At 32.5% G+C, this 16040-nt stretch overlaps 1 protein-coding gene across 5 annotated transcripts in view; it reads right to left on the bottom strand.

The window, feature by feature from the left end:
- Window positions 1-1264: 1264 nt before the first annotated feature.
- Window positions 1265-16040, bottom strand: part of LOC107455361 (arginine kinase) — a 70837-nt gene continuing 56061 nt past the window's right edge. For all 5 annotated transcript variants that reach the window (XM_087163800.1, XM_087163802.1, XM_087163803.1 and 2 more), the window contains 5 exons: window positions 14711-14970; window positions 11247-11395; window positions 10952-11117; window positions 5678-5861; window positions 1265-1722 (listed from right to left, as the gene is read on the bottom strand). In XM_087163800.1, coding sequence (XP_087019926.1) covers window positions 1577-1722; window positions 5678-5861; window positions 10952-11117; window positions 11247-11395; window positions 14711-14970 — 905 coding nt within the window. In that variant the 3' untranslated portion in view covers window positions 1265-1576. The remainder of the gene's footprint in view (window positions 1723-5677; window positions 5862-10951; window positions 11118-11246; window positions 11396-14710; window positions 14971-16040) is intronic.

Below are 16040 nucleotides of genomic sequence, written 5' to 3'. Positions count from 1 at the left end.
TTAGATCTCCCCCCCCCCAATATATAGTTTAAAAGTTTTTTTAAACTATTCTGTGTAAAAACAATTTCTCCAATAAAATTAGTTATATATATACCAAATTGTACGGCCGTTAGGAAGATGTTTTCTCAATGATAACAATTTTAATGTTTAAACGTGTAAATCCTAATTTTATTAGTTAAATTTTAAATTGTTTTTCCTGCCATTAAAAATTAATAATTCAAACATATCTATGTAAAATAAATTAACTGGGCAATTATTGAGAAATCATTATTAAAGCACTGGCACTGTGGGCAAAGTAACTTGACTTTAAGAAAAGTTTTAGCAATTTTGTGTATTATTAATACTACCACTTCGTAAAATCTTTCAGAATGACTAACACTACTACAACGTATAAGTTGGCGAATGTAATGAATTTGTTTTTGCTTGTAATTTAATTCCAATATATTGCACATTATTTTATTTAATAACCAGCGTTTGGCAGCCGATCCAATTCTGAGTTAACGACTATAAAAATGTTAAATTCCGTAGCCTTGTAATTTTGAACACAATCCAGAGGACAAGAAAACTCCTGGATCAAGTATTGAGACAAACTAGCCTTCGCGGAGGACTTTTTGATGGAACTAACCTTCATTTGTGTTACATGGAGAGGAAAATCACGAAAACTTCTACGGTTAATGCGACGCCTAAGGGATTCTAACTCTTTGATCGGTCTACCACTGAGGGTATTTTATGTCAGCACTGTGGTCGGTGTGAGACGGAAGCAGAATTCGTTTCGGCCAGCCAAACGCTGGGATTCGAACCTGGGTACCCTCATTGGGAGAGATGAGCGCTCTATCTTTTAAACCACCGCAGCTCAATGGACAATATAACTTAAATTAGTTCTAAGTATACTTTTAAGCAAACACTGAACGAATAAAATAAAGTATTATGTTACTCCCCCCAAAGGAGTAAGTTGATAACAAAATAGTTCGATTGCTATTTTTTTTTTTTTTTTACATTCGATCACGACTACCACAAACCCGCATATAATTTATTTCACTTAATTATTGTTTTATATATTTATTTGGTTGCTCTATAAATAATTTTGGTTAGTTAACATTTTAAAAAATATATTCTAGTTTAATTTTTTTTAGTCCATGTAATAAAGAGTTCAAATAATAAAACAAAAAAAAACTCTTTCCGTTTGTTTTGCTTATTGACAAGGCTGCTGAGCGTTTAATGGCGTCGTGCGTATTATAATAATAGTGAATAAACAAACCACATGTATTGGAATAAAATTTATTTAATTTTATAAGATTATAGATAAGATATCACGAATCAGTGGTCTAATAAATCATTGTGCAAACACTTTGCTGGATGAAGGTTCGTTTAGTGATATATATTATTTTTTTATCTGTGGGTCAGTCCAAAGTAATACCTCATTTTAAATTTCTTCTGCGACGTTCTCTCTTTCCAAATTATGAACTAAAGCCAACTGCATGGATGAACACCAAGAAAGATCTGAGTAGAAAATGAATGAGCCCTAACAAAGAGTCCATGTAGCGAGGCATGATGATAGAGACTAAATTGAGCTGCTTTATGCTGCAGCTTTTTCCATCTTGATCATTTCCAAGATACCATCTTGCATTTCCTTGACAGCCTGGTACTCAGTCAAACCCATACGCCTCTTGTTGGAGATATCATAGACTCCACCTTCACTCTCAGTGTGCTCACCTCGAGTTCCTGAAATTCATAAATTAGATTTAACACTTTGACTACGAATTTTAAAAAATGATTTTTTTCTTGTCCCGTTTATTATTCAAAAGGACAAAATAGGTCACAAATAAGGCAACTATAGTATTTGGGATTTTTCTGACAAGTGGTTAGAGACTGGGACATATATGTCCCGGCCGTACTTAATGGTGGGATACATATGTCCCACTTGTAGTGATCGGCTTACTACAAGCAAATCTATCATTCCGGAAAAATTTATTATATGGACTTTTTTTTACATGGTATAATACAGGGTGAAGCAATCTTTGCATAACCCGACATTACACATTGGACAACTCATATTTGTTCTTTTTTCTGTGTTCATTTGAGAAAATATGAATGGACATAACAATCCCAATGAAGAATACGAGTGGCATATATCTGTCCCAATGAAGAATACTAGTGGGATATATCTGTCTCAGCGCAAAATCACAATACTATTTCATGCAAGAAACTCTTTAGCGCAATCTAGGGGATATTTGACGCATGAAACAAGTATACTTGGTTCGACTCTACGACTGGGACATATTACAATGAGTTTCTAAGTGCTTTTCACCTCATTAGTAATTTTTAAACATTTGTTGGGACAAATGAGTCCCGTAAGTAGCCAAAGGGTTAATTCAGGAATGGAAATTAAGAAAATTTAGTTCTAAACCATGTTATTAGTCCGAACGCATTTGAAGGGCTGAGAGGATGAAATGTGTAAGGGACATTTTTTCAGAATGACTGCAATTAGGAATATGAAGAAAAAAGTAGTAACCAAATTATTTTGTTACAGATTTATAAAAAGGCTGGTTAACAAACCGAAGCCTCCTATAAAAAATTAAGCAATGGTAGCAAATTTACTTCAAACTATCAAACAAAAGTTTTAATTTATCTCAATGTTAATAAACACTTAATTTTTACCTTTCACTTTAAATTAAAAGTAACACGGCAATCATTTTTAGAACTAATACTAATCTTGTTAACATACTGTCGTAGTTTAAATATCTCATTTTATCCAGAAAATAAACGTAAACATATACCCATATAGATGCAACCACTATTATTTTCCTGATTAAGAAATACTCCTGAAAATGTCACTTACCTGCTTCGTCAATTCAGGTCTTCATTTTCACAGGACCGTTTTTATATTTAAAAAATATTTTTTAAAGCAAATTTATTGAGGCGAATTTAAATTATAAAATAGAGTACATTTAATATTCACAACTGTGATGAAAAACGCTATTTTATAACAAAAATACGGTACCAAAAGTTAAAAAACCGAAACTGCATACCATCCTTTTACATTAATTGCTGGATCGACTGGGAGAACCCTGATAATTTATTTTATGGTGGTCCGAGTCAAATTATAATGGTCAGGGACCAACAGACCACCATTGAATTCGAGCTTTATTAACTTCACTTCAGTGCATTATTGTCTATCGTCCTCATTTAGAGATACACATTTTCTTTTTTTTATTTTTAATATTTAAACTTGTAGCTCGAATATTTCCTTGTTAGGCTATCGTATGCAACGTATTAGGGATGTAATGTATATTCGGTCACTATTCGGTAATCAGCCTTTTCGCCGAATGTTCTGTTGGTCGATTAATTGTACAGAATGTTCGGCCGAACATTCGCCAAAGTATTATTTGGAAAAGTATTTTACGACAAAGTTTTTTTTTCGGGGGGGGGGGGGATTTGAATATATTTAATAAAGAATAATCTAAAATAGTACTTCTTACTCTGTGTTATTAGAAATTATATTTACTATGTTTGTTAAGTTCCGAAACTTGTTAATTTATGTTCTGAAAGACACGTGGAAAAGCGAAATTTGATTGATTGATTTATTGATTTATTGAAATTACATACATTTGCTGACTTGTGTGCTCAATATAGGCTTATAAGTCATTGTCAAGTAGAAAATACAGATAGAACAATTCAGAGAAAGACATCACAAAGAATACATCCAGGGTTACGGCGGGATTCGAACCCGCTACCTCGAAATTTGAAGAAAGGAAACTAGATTACCTTATACTGAACCATGAGTTTCGTAATGCTGATTTTTTAAAACTATTTTTTTTAAGGCAAGTCAGTTTTTATTAATATTTTTTCCCTTTACCATATACAAATAATACAGGTAAGTTTTGATTATTTTTCAATAATAACTGAACTTATTTATTTATAAAGAAAAATATTTATAAATGAATTATTCTAAGAAAAATATTGCTATTTGGCCGAATATTCAGCTATTTGTCCAAATCACTATTCGTTAATTCCTTGCAACGTATAATATCAATACATATAATAAAATAGTAATTTAAAAACGTAATTAGGAAAGAAAGTAATTTATTGGTGTTTCTTTAAACTAAAATGATGGCTAATGGAATGCTTGTGTATTATTATGTGCAAGCGCTAATTTTTCATGAAGGCACTTAACTAAACATTGCATTGGGAGGAGATAGTCTGGTTGGCAGGGCATTGGAATCACATTCGTGAGAATGGGAGTTCGAATCCAGTCGGCTGAAGACTCTCCGTGTAGTAAATGGTGACTGGTTTACGTTAAACTTGTCGGATCACAAAGTCCTCCATGTTCCCATAAATTATACCTCTAAGGGTACTGAAATGGAGATTGATGGTTCTCTGGTTCAGGCTAAAATTACGATCTGCGGAATGGATGTGTGAATGGGTCCGCACTATAAAACGGATGAGGCAGAAGACGAATTCTTGGCCATAGATGGCGCCACTGGAAAACAAGAACTTCGTACCCCTTCTGTCTTAATGCCGACGAAAACAACTAAACATAGCTAGTCAAGAATGAATGCGTTATCCGTACTGCCCGACCTACAATAATAGGGGTTGTGGTTCGATGCAAAAGAAAGATTTTTAGATTCTATAGTAACTGGTAATTTCTGTGAATTAAATAACTCCAAGAAACTGAAGCGAAAAGAAATATTTGATGAGGAAAAACTGTACCGATGTATTTATTTAATTATTCTTTGACAAAGATAAATATTTTATGAAACTTAAGTTAAATGTAGCAGCAAGGAATTATATATAAGGCGCTTTGTAAGGGTCGTCCTTCATCCATATCTTTAAAATTCTTGCAACAAAGTATGCACATTAGAGATCAAAAACTAATATTTAAGAAAACAAAAACAGTATTAAAACTAATGAAACACAACTAAGAAAGCGAGACTGAAAACATCATAAACTGTTCGATTGTACATAAACTGTTCGAAAAAAGAGAGTAGTTGGTAGGTAATTATTGGAATAACCTCCAGTTTTCATCAGGAAGTCAAACTGGTTTTGACGTTTGTCATTTCGCTTTCTTCACTAATAATTCGTTAGATTTTCATAGTGTGCTTTCCTCTTGCGTGTGTTTCCTTCTTGCTTACTTTAATATTAATTTACCGCTCCTACAGTCTATGCTTTTTTTACTTTATTTTTGACATGGTTTTGAATGGGAAACGTTAAAGGTTGTTGTATGTCAAAGGTTGGGTACATGGACAACATGTTTTTTTTATGGAATCTAAGATCTACTTTTAACATGTTTTAAGTTACTTTAAAAGTTTTAGCTTAAACTTAGATAACGTGTATGAAGGACATGCACTCTGGTGGCACAATTGGTGAAGGCGTGGCTCGCACGGCTGGTGGAGAGTCGGGGGTCGTGAGTTCGATCCTTACAACCGACCAAACAACTGGCGTGTATATGCATGCTAAATCTAGTGGTGTGGAAGATTGGATACTGAGGTGAACCAAATCATGCGCGGTCCATGTCGTCTGACCGGGTTCAAAATTACGTAACATTCCTTAGAGGAATGTTAAAAGATGGAATTTCTGAAGTAGATTAGGTGCTTGACAATGGTTAGGGTGATGCGTCATTGAGGGATAATTAAGAAAATTAAGAGTCTTAAAAATTTTGTTTGATTGATTTCATTACCTCTGACTTGGAGGTTGAATTTGGCGGCAATGTCTTCTAGAACCTTCTTGTCCTTGGCAAGTTTTGGCAGAGCAATGTGCACTGATGCTCGGATGGTTGTTCCCAAATTGGTTGGGCAGAAAGTAAGGTAACCCAAGCGGTCATCTCGGGAGAATGGCAGTTTGGATTCAATGATGTTGACGGCCTAAAACAAAAAAACTTTTTAACTTTGTGTGTTTTAAAATTATTTAAAAAAAAATCATTTTGTACACAAGTATGTATTCTACCTTGAATGAAACAACAGTGTACTCTAAATTGAAATGGAATCATTAGAATAAAATAAATATTCCTCTAATTGGAAATTATAAGAGGAAAACAGTTAAGGGTACAAACACAATTTTTACTACCAATTAATATGACAAAAGAAATAAATTTCCTCTCCCATAGTTTCTGCTTTTAATTCAAATTTTTTTCAAGAAATAGCGTTTTAGTTCTACTATACTTTTTCGGTTGCACTTAGATGGATAAAAAATTTCGTTTTCTTTTTTCATCACGCAATTGTGGCTGATGGTAGAAATTTTGAAAATATCTTACTACAAATAAATTCCTTGAAACATTTCGAAAACTTTTATTATTATTTTTATTTGTTTCTGTTTGATGTACTGTTTGCGGGCAGTGCTATCTGGTGAAATATTTTTGAACTAAAACAAGCATTCTGGGTAAAATCGTTATACCCTGCCACATACATTTCTTGCAAAAAATTTTAACCTAAGACGTTATAAATAAATAAAAACCCTGAGCCTAATTTAGGATACCCTTTATATACTACCTACGATAGCATGAATGAAATGCTTCATATGACTAAAATTTTCATCCGAAAACAATCGTGTCGGAAAATGTTTCAGCATTTTTGTGAATTATGAACTTGCCTGCTGCTCCAGTTTTTACAATAAAATTTTAAAAAAGCGGTAAAAAACCATAAATTAAAATTTGCAAAATTTTGATTCCTTTTTCTAATTTTTTAAAAGTTAACCATGGAATAACAGTTATAAAGTGGCGTTTTATATAAGCATTTAAATTCTTAAGAAGTAGTGATGCTAGGGAAAACCCTTTAAATGGAATAAACCTAGACTCATACATTAAAACATAAATTTTGCTACCATTAGAAAATATAAGCGCACATGGCGGAATAGATTGACATATCTGGATCTATTACTCTGGGGAACAAAATTTTGTTCTATATATAGGTCATTCTCACAAAAACAGTCATTTTCATGTCCCCAGTATATTTTATGTTTGTTTTACAGCTTACGAAAAAAAAAAAAAATTCAGGGAAAGTGTCCTTCGGAATGCAAGCTAACAAAAGAATGAAAATAAAATTATCAATTTTTATTTTTTATTTATTTTAGGTAATTAAAATATACCAATATGTCATTCCCTCACTTGTCCCCACTGCTGATTTAAAAAAAGAAAAAAATTGTTTCTGAAAAATTTTTTTTTTTTACAAATTCGTGTTTTTTATTTCAGAATACTGAAATATAGAATTCAGAAAATCAATTTTATATTTAATTTCTGATAAAAATATTAACACAGCACTATTTTAAACTTTGTCCCCAGTGTTTCGCGTCATTCCCTCACAACAATGTTCTTATCACCTGCAATCTTCTTAGAATAAAAATATTTTAATAAAAACTTCAGAAGTTAACAACTGGCATCATAGAACAAAATTGCAGTATGTTTTCATCTTCAACTTAAAGAAGCTTTGCTGTGGAATAAATTTGAATGAATCAAACCAGGTAAAATTTTTTACATTTGTCATTCCCTCATGTCATTTTTTAGAGTAAAATAAAATACAACTTCATCGAGAAAGTGGATAATTATGTGTTGCTTTCTTGTATGAATATAATTGTATGAGATTGACTTCAGAAATTAATTAGGCCTAACTGTTATTTTTAAATTTCATTGAATTTAGTGTATAAAGTGAGGGAATGACGCTGAAGTGAGGGAATGATTCAAGAAGAGTATATTATCAATTTTTTTTTTTTGTTCAATCGTGCCAGCCAATTTTATTTCCCAAACCTGTAAAAACTATTAAATATGTAAGACTAAATTATAATAAATATTAGACATACTTAGTATGTTATCATTTTCAAACTTTAGGTAGATGTAACTTAGATAAAAACATGTATTAAAATAAAATATCATTCCCTCACTATTAAGGTCATTCCCTCACTTTTTAAGTAGTGAAAATAATTAATTTACTTATTAATTAATTTGAAAAATAAATTAAAAAATTAATTTATTAAATTAATTAATTTATTTATTAAATTAATTAATTTATTTATTAAATTAATTAATTAATTATAAATTATTATAAATTAATTATTTAAAAAATTAATTAATTTAAATATTAAGTATAATTTATAGGATATATACTTTCTTTATAATGCCATTACATATTTCTATTAATAAAAAAGTTTCAGAGCTTTTTATTCACTTTACTTTTTTGGGATTTTAGGAACTGAAAAATGACAGTTTTCGTGAGAATGACCCATATACAAGAGTTTGACTTTGGTTAATTTGGGAGTGGGGATATCAAATCCGAAATTAGTTTTGGTTGGAAAGGTACAGATTTTTTTTCCAAAATGATGTATATATATATATATATATATATATATATATATATATATATATATATATATATATATATATATATATTATATTTGCGACAGTACAAGTTAATAAAGTGCGATTAGTTTGTAAAGAACATATGTAACTATGTAACGTTTAGTTTTCCCATTTTATCTCATCACCAACTCCAGTTGTCGGCAAACTTAACTGTAAAATCTCCTTTCCTGCACTTAATTTAGATTCAAGACACTTTCGAATTGCAAAAATATCCTTTGTGGTTCGCTAGTCACTGTTTGCTTGCAACTTCATACGCAAAACTGCTGACCCCAAAGTCCGAGTTTCTCAGAATATTTAAAACGGTAACCAAAGAACAATATATGATCAATATAATTTGTTTAATTCTGTCCGGATTCAGAAAATTTCTCTGCGCAATTATTAGGTTTACATATATCTTAAGTTTTTTTGTAGAAGAAATCGATCGAAGAAACAAGGAAGCAAGGCACTAATGGATTAATCATACTTTTTCAAAATTGGCTAACAGTTTTCAATGCAAAATTTTCCAGAACATTTGTAGAAAAATAAGACTGTTTCGGAGAATAGCATTGTTCGCAGTATAGTACTCTATTTTGTGCAACCCCTGCAAGCAAGAATATTGAATATATGTAATTCGTATAAGAGAATAAATAATCACTAATGGTGATAAGTTATAGGAAGAAATCAAACACTTAGGTAATCGGAGAGTAGCACATTATTTTGTACAACTCCCACTGAATGTTGTGGGCTGGATATTCTCAATCAATAAAAAATATCTATTTTCAATTAGGTTTTGTTTTGCTTAGAACTTTAAAACGGCTTCCAGGGAAAAAAGATATTAAAAGAAGCAAATTTGTATCTTTCTAACCCACAAAAAGAACGCATAAAACTTAAATAACCTACAACAATTCTAAATAGTTCTAGTTCTGCGCATAAAACAAGGCTATCGAACCATTGCCAGTATAGAAAAAAAAAATTCACTTGCTCAGCAAGAAGCTGAAAGTTACCAATGTATGTCATGCCAAGCCCCCATCAACACTGATGGAGAGTTAACACAAATAAATTCTAAAGAAAGGAATCCGAGTCAAGGCATTGGGCCAAGACAAGACTTTTTTTTTCCTAACGAGAATCACCTTTCAATGTCAAGAGAATCACACACCTGTAAAAGGTTCTAGCCATGAATGAAGTATTTGGCGTTAATTCAAATTGATCCTAGCCTACTGATCTTGTAACTTACTTCGTAATTCTGTTAACAATTATAATGTGTGAAATCTTTATTGAGATAAGATGAAAGGTAATCACTTGTAAGACAGCATTAAATTAACGATTGTTTTGTGTAATAGCTGAATACAAAGGAACCATTTATTTATTTTTTAGCAAAAAGTGACAGCACGCAATGGAGATTAAATAGAATTGCAAACACTCAATGTTAAAATGAGACAATTTTAAGAAATAAATTGTAAAACTGTAACTGTTTTGAGACTAAGTTTAATGAGGTGTTTTCGTAGAAATGAGTTGCTGCCTTCACTATTGTAACTGAGTCGCTATAATCAATTAGAAACTGATAGTATCACTGACTTGATACTTTTCAATCATTGATGAATCTCTGATTTATATAAAAACAAGCGATTATGAAACTGGCCAGATGGCATCACTATTGTAATTTGTAACTGAATCACTACTTTTATTTAAAAATGAAAGTATTATAGATTTGATGCTGTCTACTACGAATTAATTACTGATTTGCAGAAAAGCAAGCGATTTTGTAACGTGTCAGGTGTCGGGTTTTAAACTCTTGTAAATTTTAGTGAAATAAACAGTATTTTTTGTTAGTCATTTCAGAACTTACTCTATACAATTTTTTTCTAACTCTTTCTGTTATTAATAATAACAAAAATAAAGCTTTAATTGGAAGAAAATTTCCTCGATTAATTTTTGTTTTCTGGGTGATGGACGCACTTGCGTCCAAGCGAATTGTATCTGCCATTCAATGTCGGAATTGAAGGGCCTGAGTGAATGGACCCGGTAAGTTACATTTTAAGAGTGTCTATAATCAGGGTAAGAAAAGAAAAAATATTCGAGCTATTTCATTACAGATTTATTAGATGGCGAGGCTACCAATTATCTGCCTTATTTTATTTACCACTACCACTATTAGTTGATTATTTATGCCAAAATTAAAGTGGAGGGCCGGGATAGCCTGGTTGGTAGTTCACTGGGCCCATGTCGAAGAGTTCGTGGGTTCGATCCCCGCCGGCCGAAGACTTCCCGAAGGTGACTGATGCACCTTAAATCTTTCGAGTCATAAAGTCTTCGATGTTCCCATAACAAATCATGCCTCTGCGGGTACTTATCCAGGAGTTTCGTTGCCTTCCGGATTGGTTCAAAATTACAAGGCTTCGGAGTTGAACATTAGGATTCGTAAACCCAAAATTGGGTCGGCTGTTTAACGACGGATATATAATACAAATTAACGTGGAAGCAAGAACAATTCTGTAGCATTTAAACATACCCATATCCATGCGACAGTCTTATGCTATTTCCCCTGATTACTAAATTACGCTGAAAATGTCAGTTACTTGCTTTCCACTAAGCTAAACTACTTTTGATTTTATCGAACCAATAACTTACATTGACCAATCGCTGGAAGATGGTCTTTAAGTCACCACCCTTCTGCATTGAAATGATGCGGAGATGATCTTCTTCATTGCACCAGACCAAGAAAGTTTTGGCATCATTATGGTAGATGCCACGACCAGTTGGCCAGTATCTGCAAGCATTGGCATGTTGCAAGAACCTAAAATAGAAATAATGTTAATTTCTAGCTGCCAACCGTGCAATATTAATGACGAAATGATGCTAGCTTAATTTTTTGTGCATGTAACATAAGAAGAAAAAAAATGAAGATGGAATTTTTTAAACATACCTGTCACCCTCCTTGAAAAGGAAGTGATCATCGATTAATTGCTGTTGAGTTGCTTTGTCCATACCAGTAAGAGGGTGATATTTGCCTTTCAGTTCTCCTTCAAATGAGCCGAAAATGGCGCTAACTTTGTCTTCCATTTCTTTGTAGTTCTACAAAAAAAAAAAAAAAAAAAAAAAAAATTAAATAAATAAACAAATAAAATTAAGTGAATACTGTGGAACCCAGATTTTAAGTTGTCCGTTTCGTACTTTATCCCGCTACCTACGTCATTTTCTTTTGGTCAGTGAAAATTGCCTACATTGATAACGTTAAATTATCTCGGATTTTACGAAACCCTTTTGTTTATGGTTGGCACAACATGATATACCGAAAGCAAAGGGTTAAGAATGTCTCGCTTAATACGTTTTCTTACAAATCAAAGTCATTTTTTTTTTCCTTTTCAAAGCTTGCACAAACATTTTTCGAGTTCTTTCTCTCTCTCTCTCTCTTTTTAAGAACTTGTTTACAAATGTTTGAAGCTATTCTGACATTCATTATTGTTCTTTCGTCTGTGAAAATATATTTTCTCCTTGAATCAATATCGAGGATTGATGGGATGGGCAAAGCCTCCACACGGTATTTTATAAGTAGTCTGCGCAGACTATTTAGAAGGTGTACCAATTGCGCGTATGAAGACAAATTCTTTTTCTAAAATTCGTTCGTTCGCTTGTTGTAGTGGAACTGGGCGTCTGAGATTTTACGGCCCTTATTATTTCTTGCTGGATGCTGGATATTGGGGTTATCTCGGCGTTTGGCGCGAAGCGCCACTAACCGATTCATCGATTCTGTTTTGTTGTATTCTGGAAGATCCTATATATCTTTGAAGTTGTAGTATGTTGTAACAACAAGTCAAGTCCTTAAAGAAGCAAATCTTTAGTTTTGAAGGGAAAATCATCTTTGGAATGGGGAGACAGAGATGCCAACTTGCTCCGGACAGCAAATATATATTTTAAAGTGGTAGTTTATCAATTGTGATTCTTGGTTTAATAAATTCAACTTAGTAAATTTTTATCCACCACTATTTCGAAATGATTCGTGGGCTTATATAATTCACCACTTTATAGTACTTGTGACGTGCGATACCTTTCAAAAAGCAAGCAAAAATAGTCAAATATTTGTAGTTATCTACCGTTTTACTAATTATTTTGGCTTGTCCGAAGCAGTTGGCATCTCTGGCGGAGATTCCCTTGAGTAGAGTTGTACTTATTATTTCTTTTCTTAAATTTAAAAATATATATATTTTAAAATTGAACTTATAGTGGTAGACAAGTGAATAAGACAAACCAATCAAATTCATAAATTAAAAAAATTTTTAGACATATATTTGCTACCACTTTCTTATTTTCACTGGATTTTCTATTAAGTGGTCAGATCGGACTACCTGTAAGATACCGTATGAAGGCTTTCGGTTGTAGGAGGAGTCGGAAAAGCTCAGCAAAGGCTGTTAAAAGCTAGGAAGTTTAAAATTTTCGAGTATAATTTTTCCCATACAACATCAACCCTTGAATTTAGGAATAATCCAGTAATTAAAAAATTTTACACTAAATAACTGATTAGGTAATAATTTTTTTTCTTGATTCCGGTGACCTACAAGATACTTCTAGAGCAAATATAAATGTTCTGTAAGCTTTGAATTTTAATTTCTAAAGCGTAGGACAGTGTCGATTAAAATATATTATAAATAGGTTAAAAAAAGCTGGCTTCTCGATATGGCGAAGTTGATGCGTATATCGACTGTAACACTTCGCATCGTGCATTTTCTAACGCTAGTCCGACGGAAAAGGTAAAATCGGGGATCCACTGAATTTATTTAGATTTTTAAGACACCAAAAGTAGAATAATACAATCGAGTGTTTTGGAAAGAATGAGTTTCTTTCCTAAAGAAGTTATTTAAAATTTAATAAACTTCCTTAATTTTAGCTTCTCATTACAAGTTTTCATTGCAACTAAATATGTTTTAAGTTTATTAGTCTTCAGATTTAGGTTTATATAAGTTCCCAAAATCAGTGGTAAGATACATGAGGTACCCTCTCAAGGAATCAAAAATATTTTGCAATAATTAATTTATAAGTGCATGAAAGAGTCTCCTGAGTTCTGTGAATATAGTTTTGTTATACTTGTGTTCATCATAAGCCGATTTTTGATTATTAACTTTCATTAGAGTTTTAGAAATGCATGGTGATTCAAAATTGTCTAATGTCTAATAACATTGCAGTTTAGTTTGTTTTGTTTCCTTAGCGTCTCTTTAGTCATCCATTGCTAAAATTGTAAACAGCAATATTGCTTTATATGTGTCTTGCGTTTTATTTTACTAAGCTCAAAAATCGAATTGCTTTCATACAATTTAGAACCCGATAAATTGATGTGGTTATTGTCTGCTTGTGGTATAGCCAATATGTACAATGTAGAAGGTTATTAGACTGAATATAGGATCAAACTCACACCATCTACTCTCAACTGGAAAAGCGAATCATCATCATTACTCAAAATAATAGCGAACCAGGAGCGATTTAGATGCTTTTTCTTGTTGGTTTAATTGTAGCTTTTTGGTTAAAGTTGTAAATGACACGTGAGAGTTAGGTTTGCAAAGACGTTCGTGAGTACAATTCAGGCAGCCAACTAAACAATCGCCGTGTATATGCAGTCATAGCTGCCAACTTGTATGGTCTTAGATCTTTTTCAAAGTAAGAGTTTAACCTTTTCGTGACGGCCGAGTCATAAATGTATTCGCGGGGAATCAGAATGGTAAAATATGAAAAGTGGTAGCTTAAGTCTGCCCACAAATAAACTGTAATAAAAATAGTTAGGCTACCAGTTTTATCCATTTTACCCTGATTGTCGCCACATTGAGAATGCATATTTGACTCGCCCGTCTCGAAGAGGTTAAAAATACTTAAGGTGTTACGAATTTTCCTGAACTTAAGCTACTTAGCAAATACTTAAAAGCATAGTTATCTTTACCATATATTTTTATCATAATATAGTCATCATATATTACCAAAGTCATCATATATTATCAAAGTCACCATATATTTTTATCATGCTACAGTTAGCAAGGTGTATGTTAATCTGCTGAGATTGAAAGACCTATCATTGTTTGTGGTGTAGAAGTTTGAAGAAAAAAGTCCCAGCTATGGAGCTGTCCCTGTAGTCTGATCAGGATCATAATTACGTGGTATTCCTACCATAGCCTACCATGGCCGTTAGTGATGATTCGAGGAAAATACTGACCATGCATGCATTACCAATGACAGTCTACTATCATTATCTGATAATGATCTAACTTGTAAACTACCACAATTTAGATCACAATTTAGATGAGATAATGGTAGTAAACTGACGATCTCCACACCACACTCCCCATACACTTAAGAAAGTGGAAGCTATTTCATTTGTTGCTGAAATAAAATCATGAGATAACTTACAGCTTCAGTCAAGCAGGGGTTGAAAGCGTATCCCTTCAAGCTGCGTCCACATCGGACTCGGGTGGAAACGACGTATTCACCAGTGGGGTCAACATTGACTAGGGTGTTAATGTCTCCAAAATCAGTTGGTGGATGTTTGTCGGTTGGCTTGAAACCTTCATGGTAGTCCTCGATGATTGGGTTAAAAATAGGGGCGAAAAGGGTATAGGCCTCGGCATCGGGGGCATAGATACCGACTCCACTGTCCAAGTTCTCAACACCTGAAAGCGAGAACATTTAAAATTATAGGGAAGTAATCTTAATGACTCTCTTAATTTAAAACAGATAAAACACGAGAGTGTGATTTTTATACAGTTTTTCTCACAAAATAATCTACTCTTCTATTTTATTTTGAAGTCTTAAAACTTTCAAAAGTATAAATTTTTTTATAAAGTTGCATATGCAGGAGCAAGGATTACACAGGAGATTAACACTAGGTTTACGGACGTTTCTTAAATACCTATCTCTACGAAAACGCGTCAATTTGACGCATGAACGAATACATCATTAGGTTTACGGACGTTTCTTATATACCTATCTCTACGAACACGCGTCAACTTGACGCATGAACGAATACATATAACAGCACTTACAGAGATGCCAACTTGCTACAGACAGCAAATATATTTTTTAAAATGGTTGTTTATCAATTGTGATTCTTGGTTTAATAAATTCAATTTAATAGATTTTTATCCACCACTATTTCTAAATAATTCGTAGGCTTATATAATTCACCACTTTACATTTGCAAAATTAACTTAGTAGTTATTTATTTTTTTTAAAAATTATTTTGGTGTGCCTTGAGCAGTTGCCATCTCTACACTTAGAAAGCATTGTAATTATATACCACAAGAAAAAAATGGAAATATGAGATATATATTTATGAAATATTTTAGTTTTTTATTTTTCAATACTCGAACTAAGTAACTGAAGCCTTCAAAATCTGACATTCTGCGTTTGTTCTTTCTATTATTGCTCATCGGAAACAGTTTTGTTTATCGCTTGTTTCATTTGAGATAACCATTTCGGATAATGAATCGAAGTATTGTCGGTACATTCCTATTTATTATTGATGTGATGTTTACTCAAAATTTTGTCTAAATTACGATAGCGTCAAATTGACGCATATCCGTAGAGATAGGTATACCACAAAGAGAATTTCAATATTTCAACGCTTTTGAAGAAAATAGACTTCAATATATATTTACCTCGATCAATGGATAAAAATCATTACAAGAGATAAAATAAAAATTCAAACGGGTTTTGTAATTTTCTTTACAAAACTCGAAAT

The sequence above is a fragment of the Parasteatoda tepidariorum genome, chromosome 5, assembly GCF_982258835.1.
Source record: "Parasteatoda tepidariorum strain Cologne lab strain chromosome 5, Ptep-v5.0, whole genome shotgun sequence".
In the NCBI taxonomy this organism is placed as follows: Eukaryota; Metazoa; Arthropoda; class Arachnida; order Araneae; family Theridiidae; genus Parasteatoda; species Parasteatoda tepidariorum.
The sequence above is the reverse complement of the archived record's forward strand: the minus strand, read 5'-3'. Positions and strand labels throughout refer to the sequence as shown.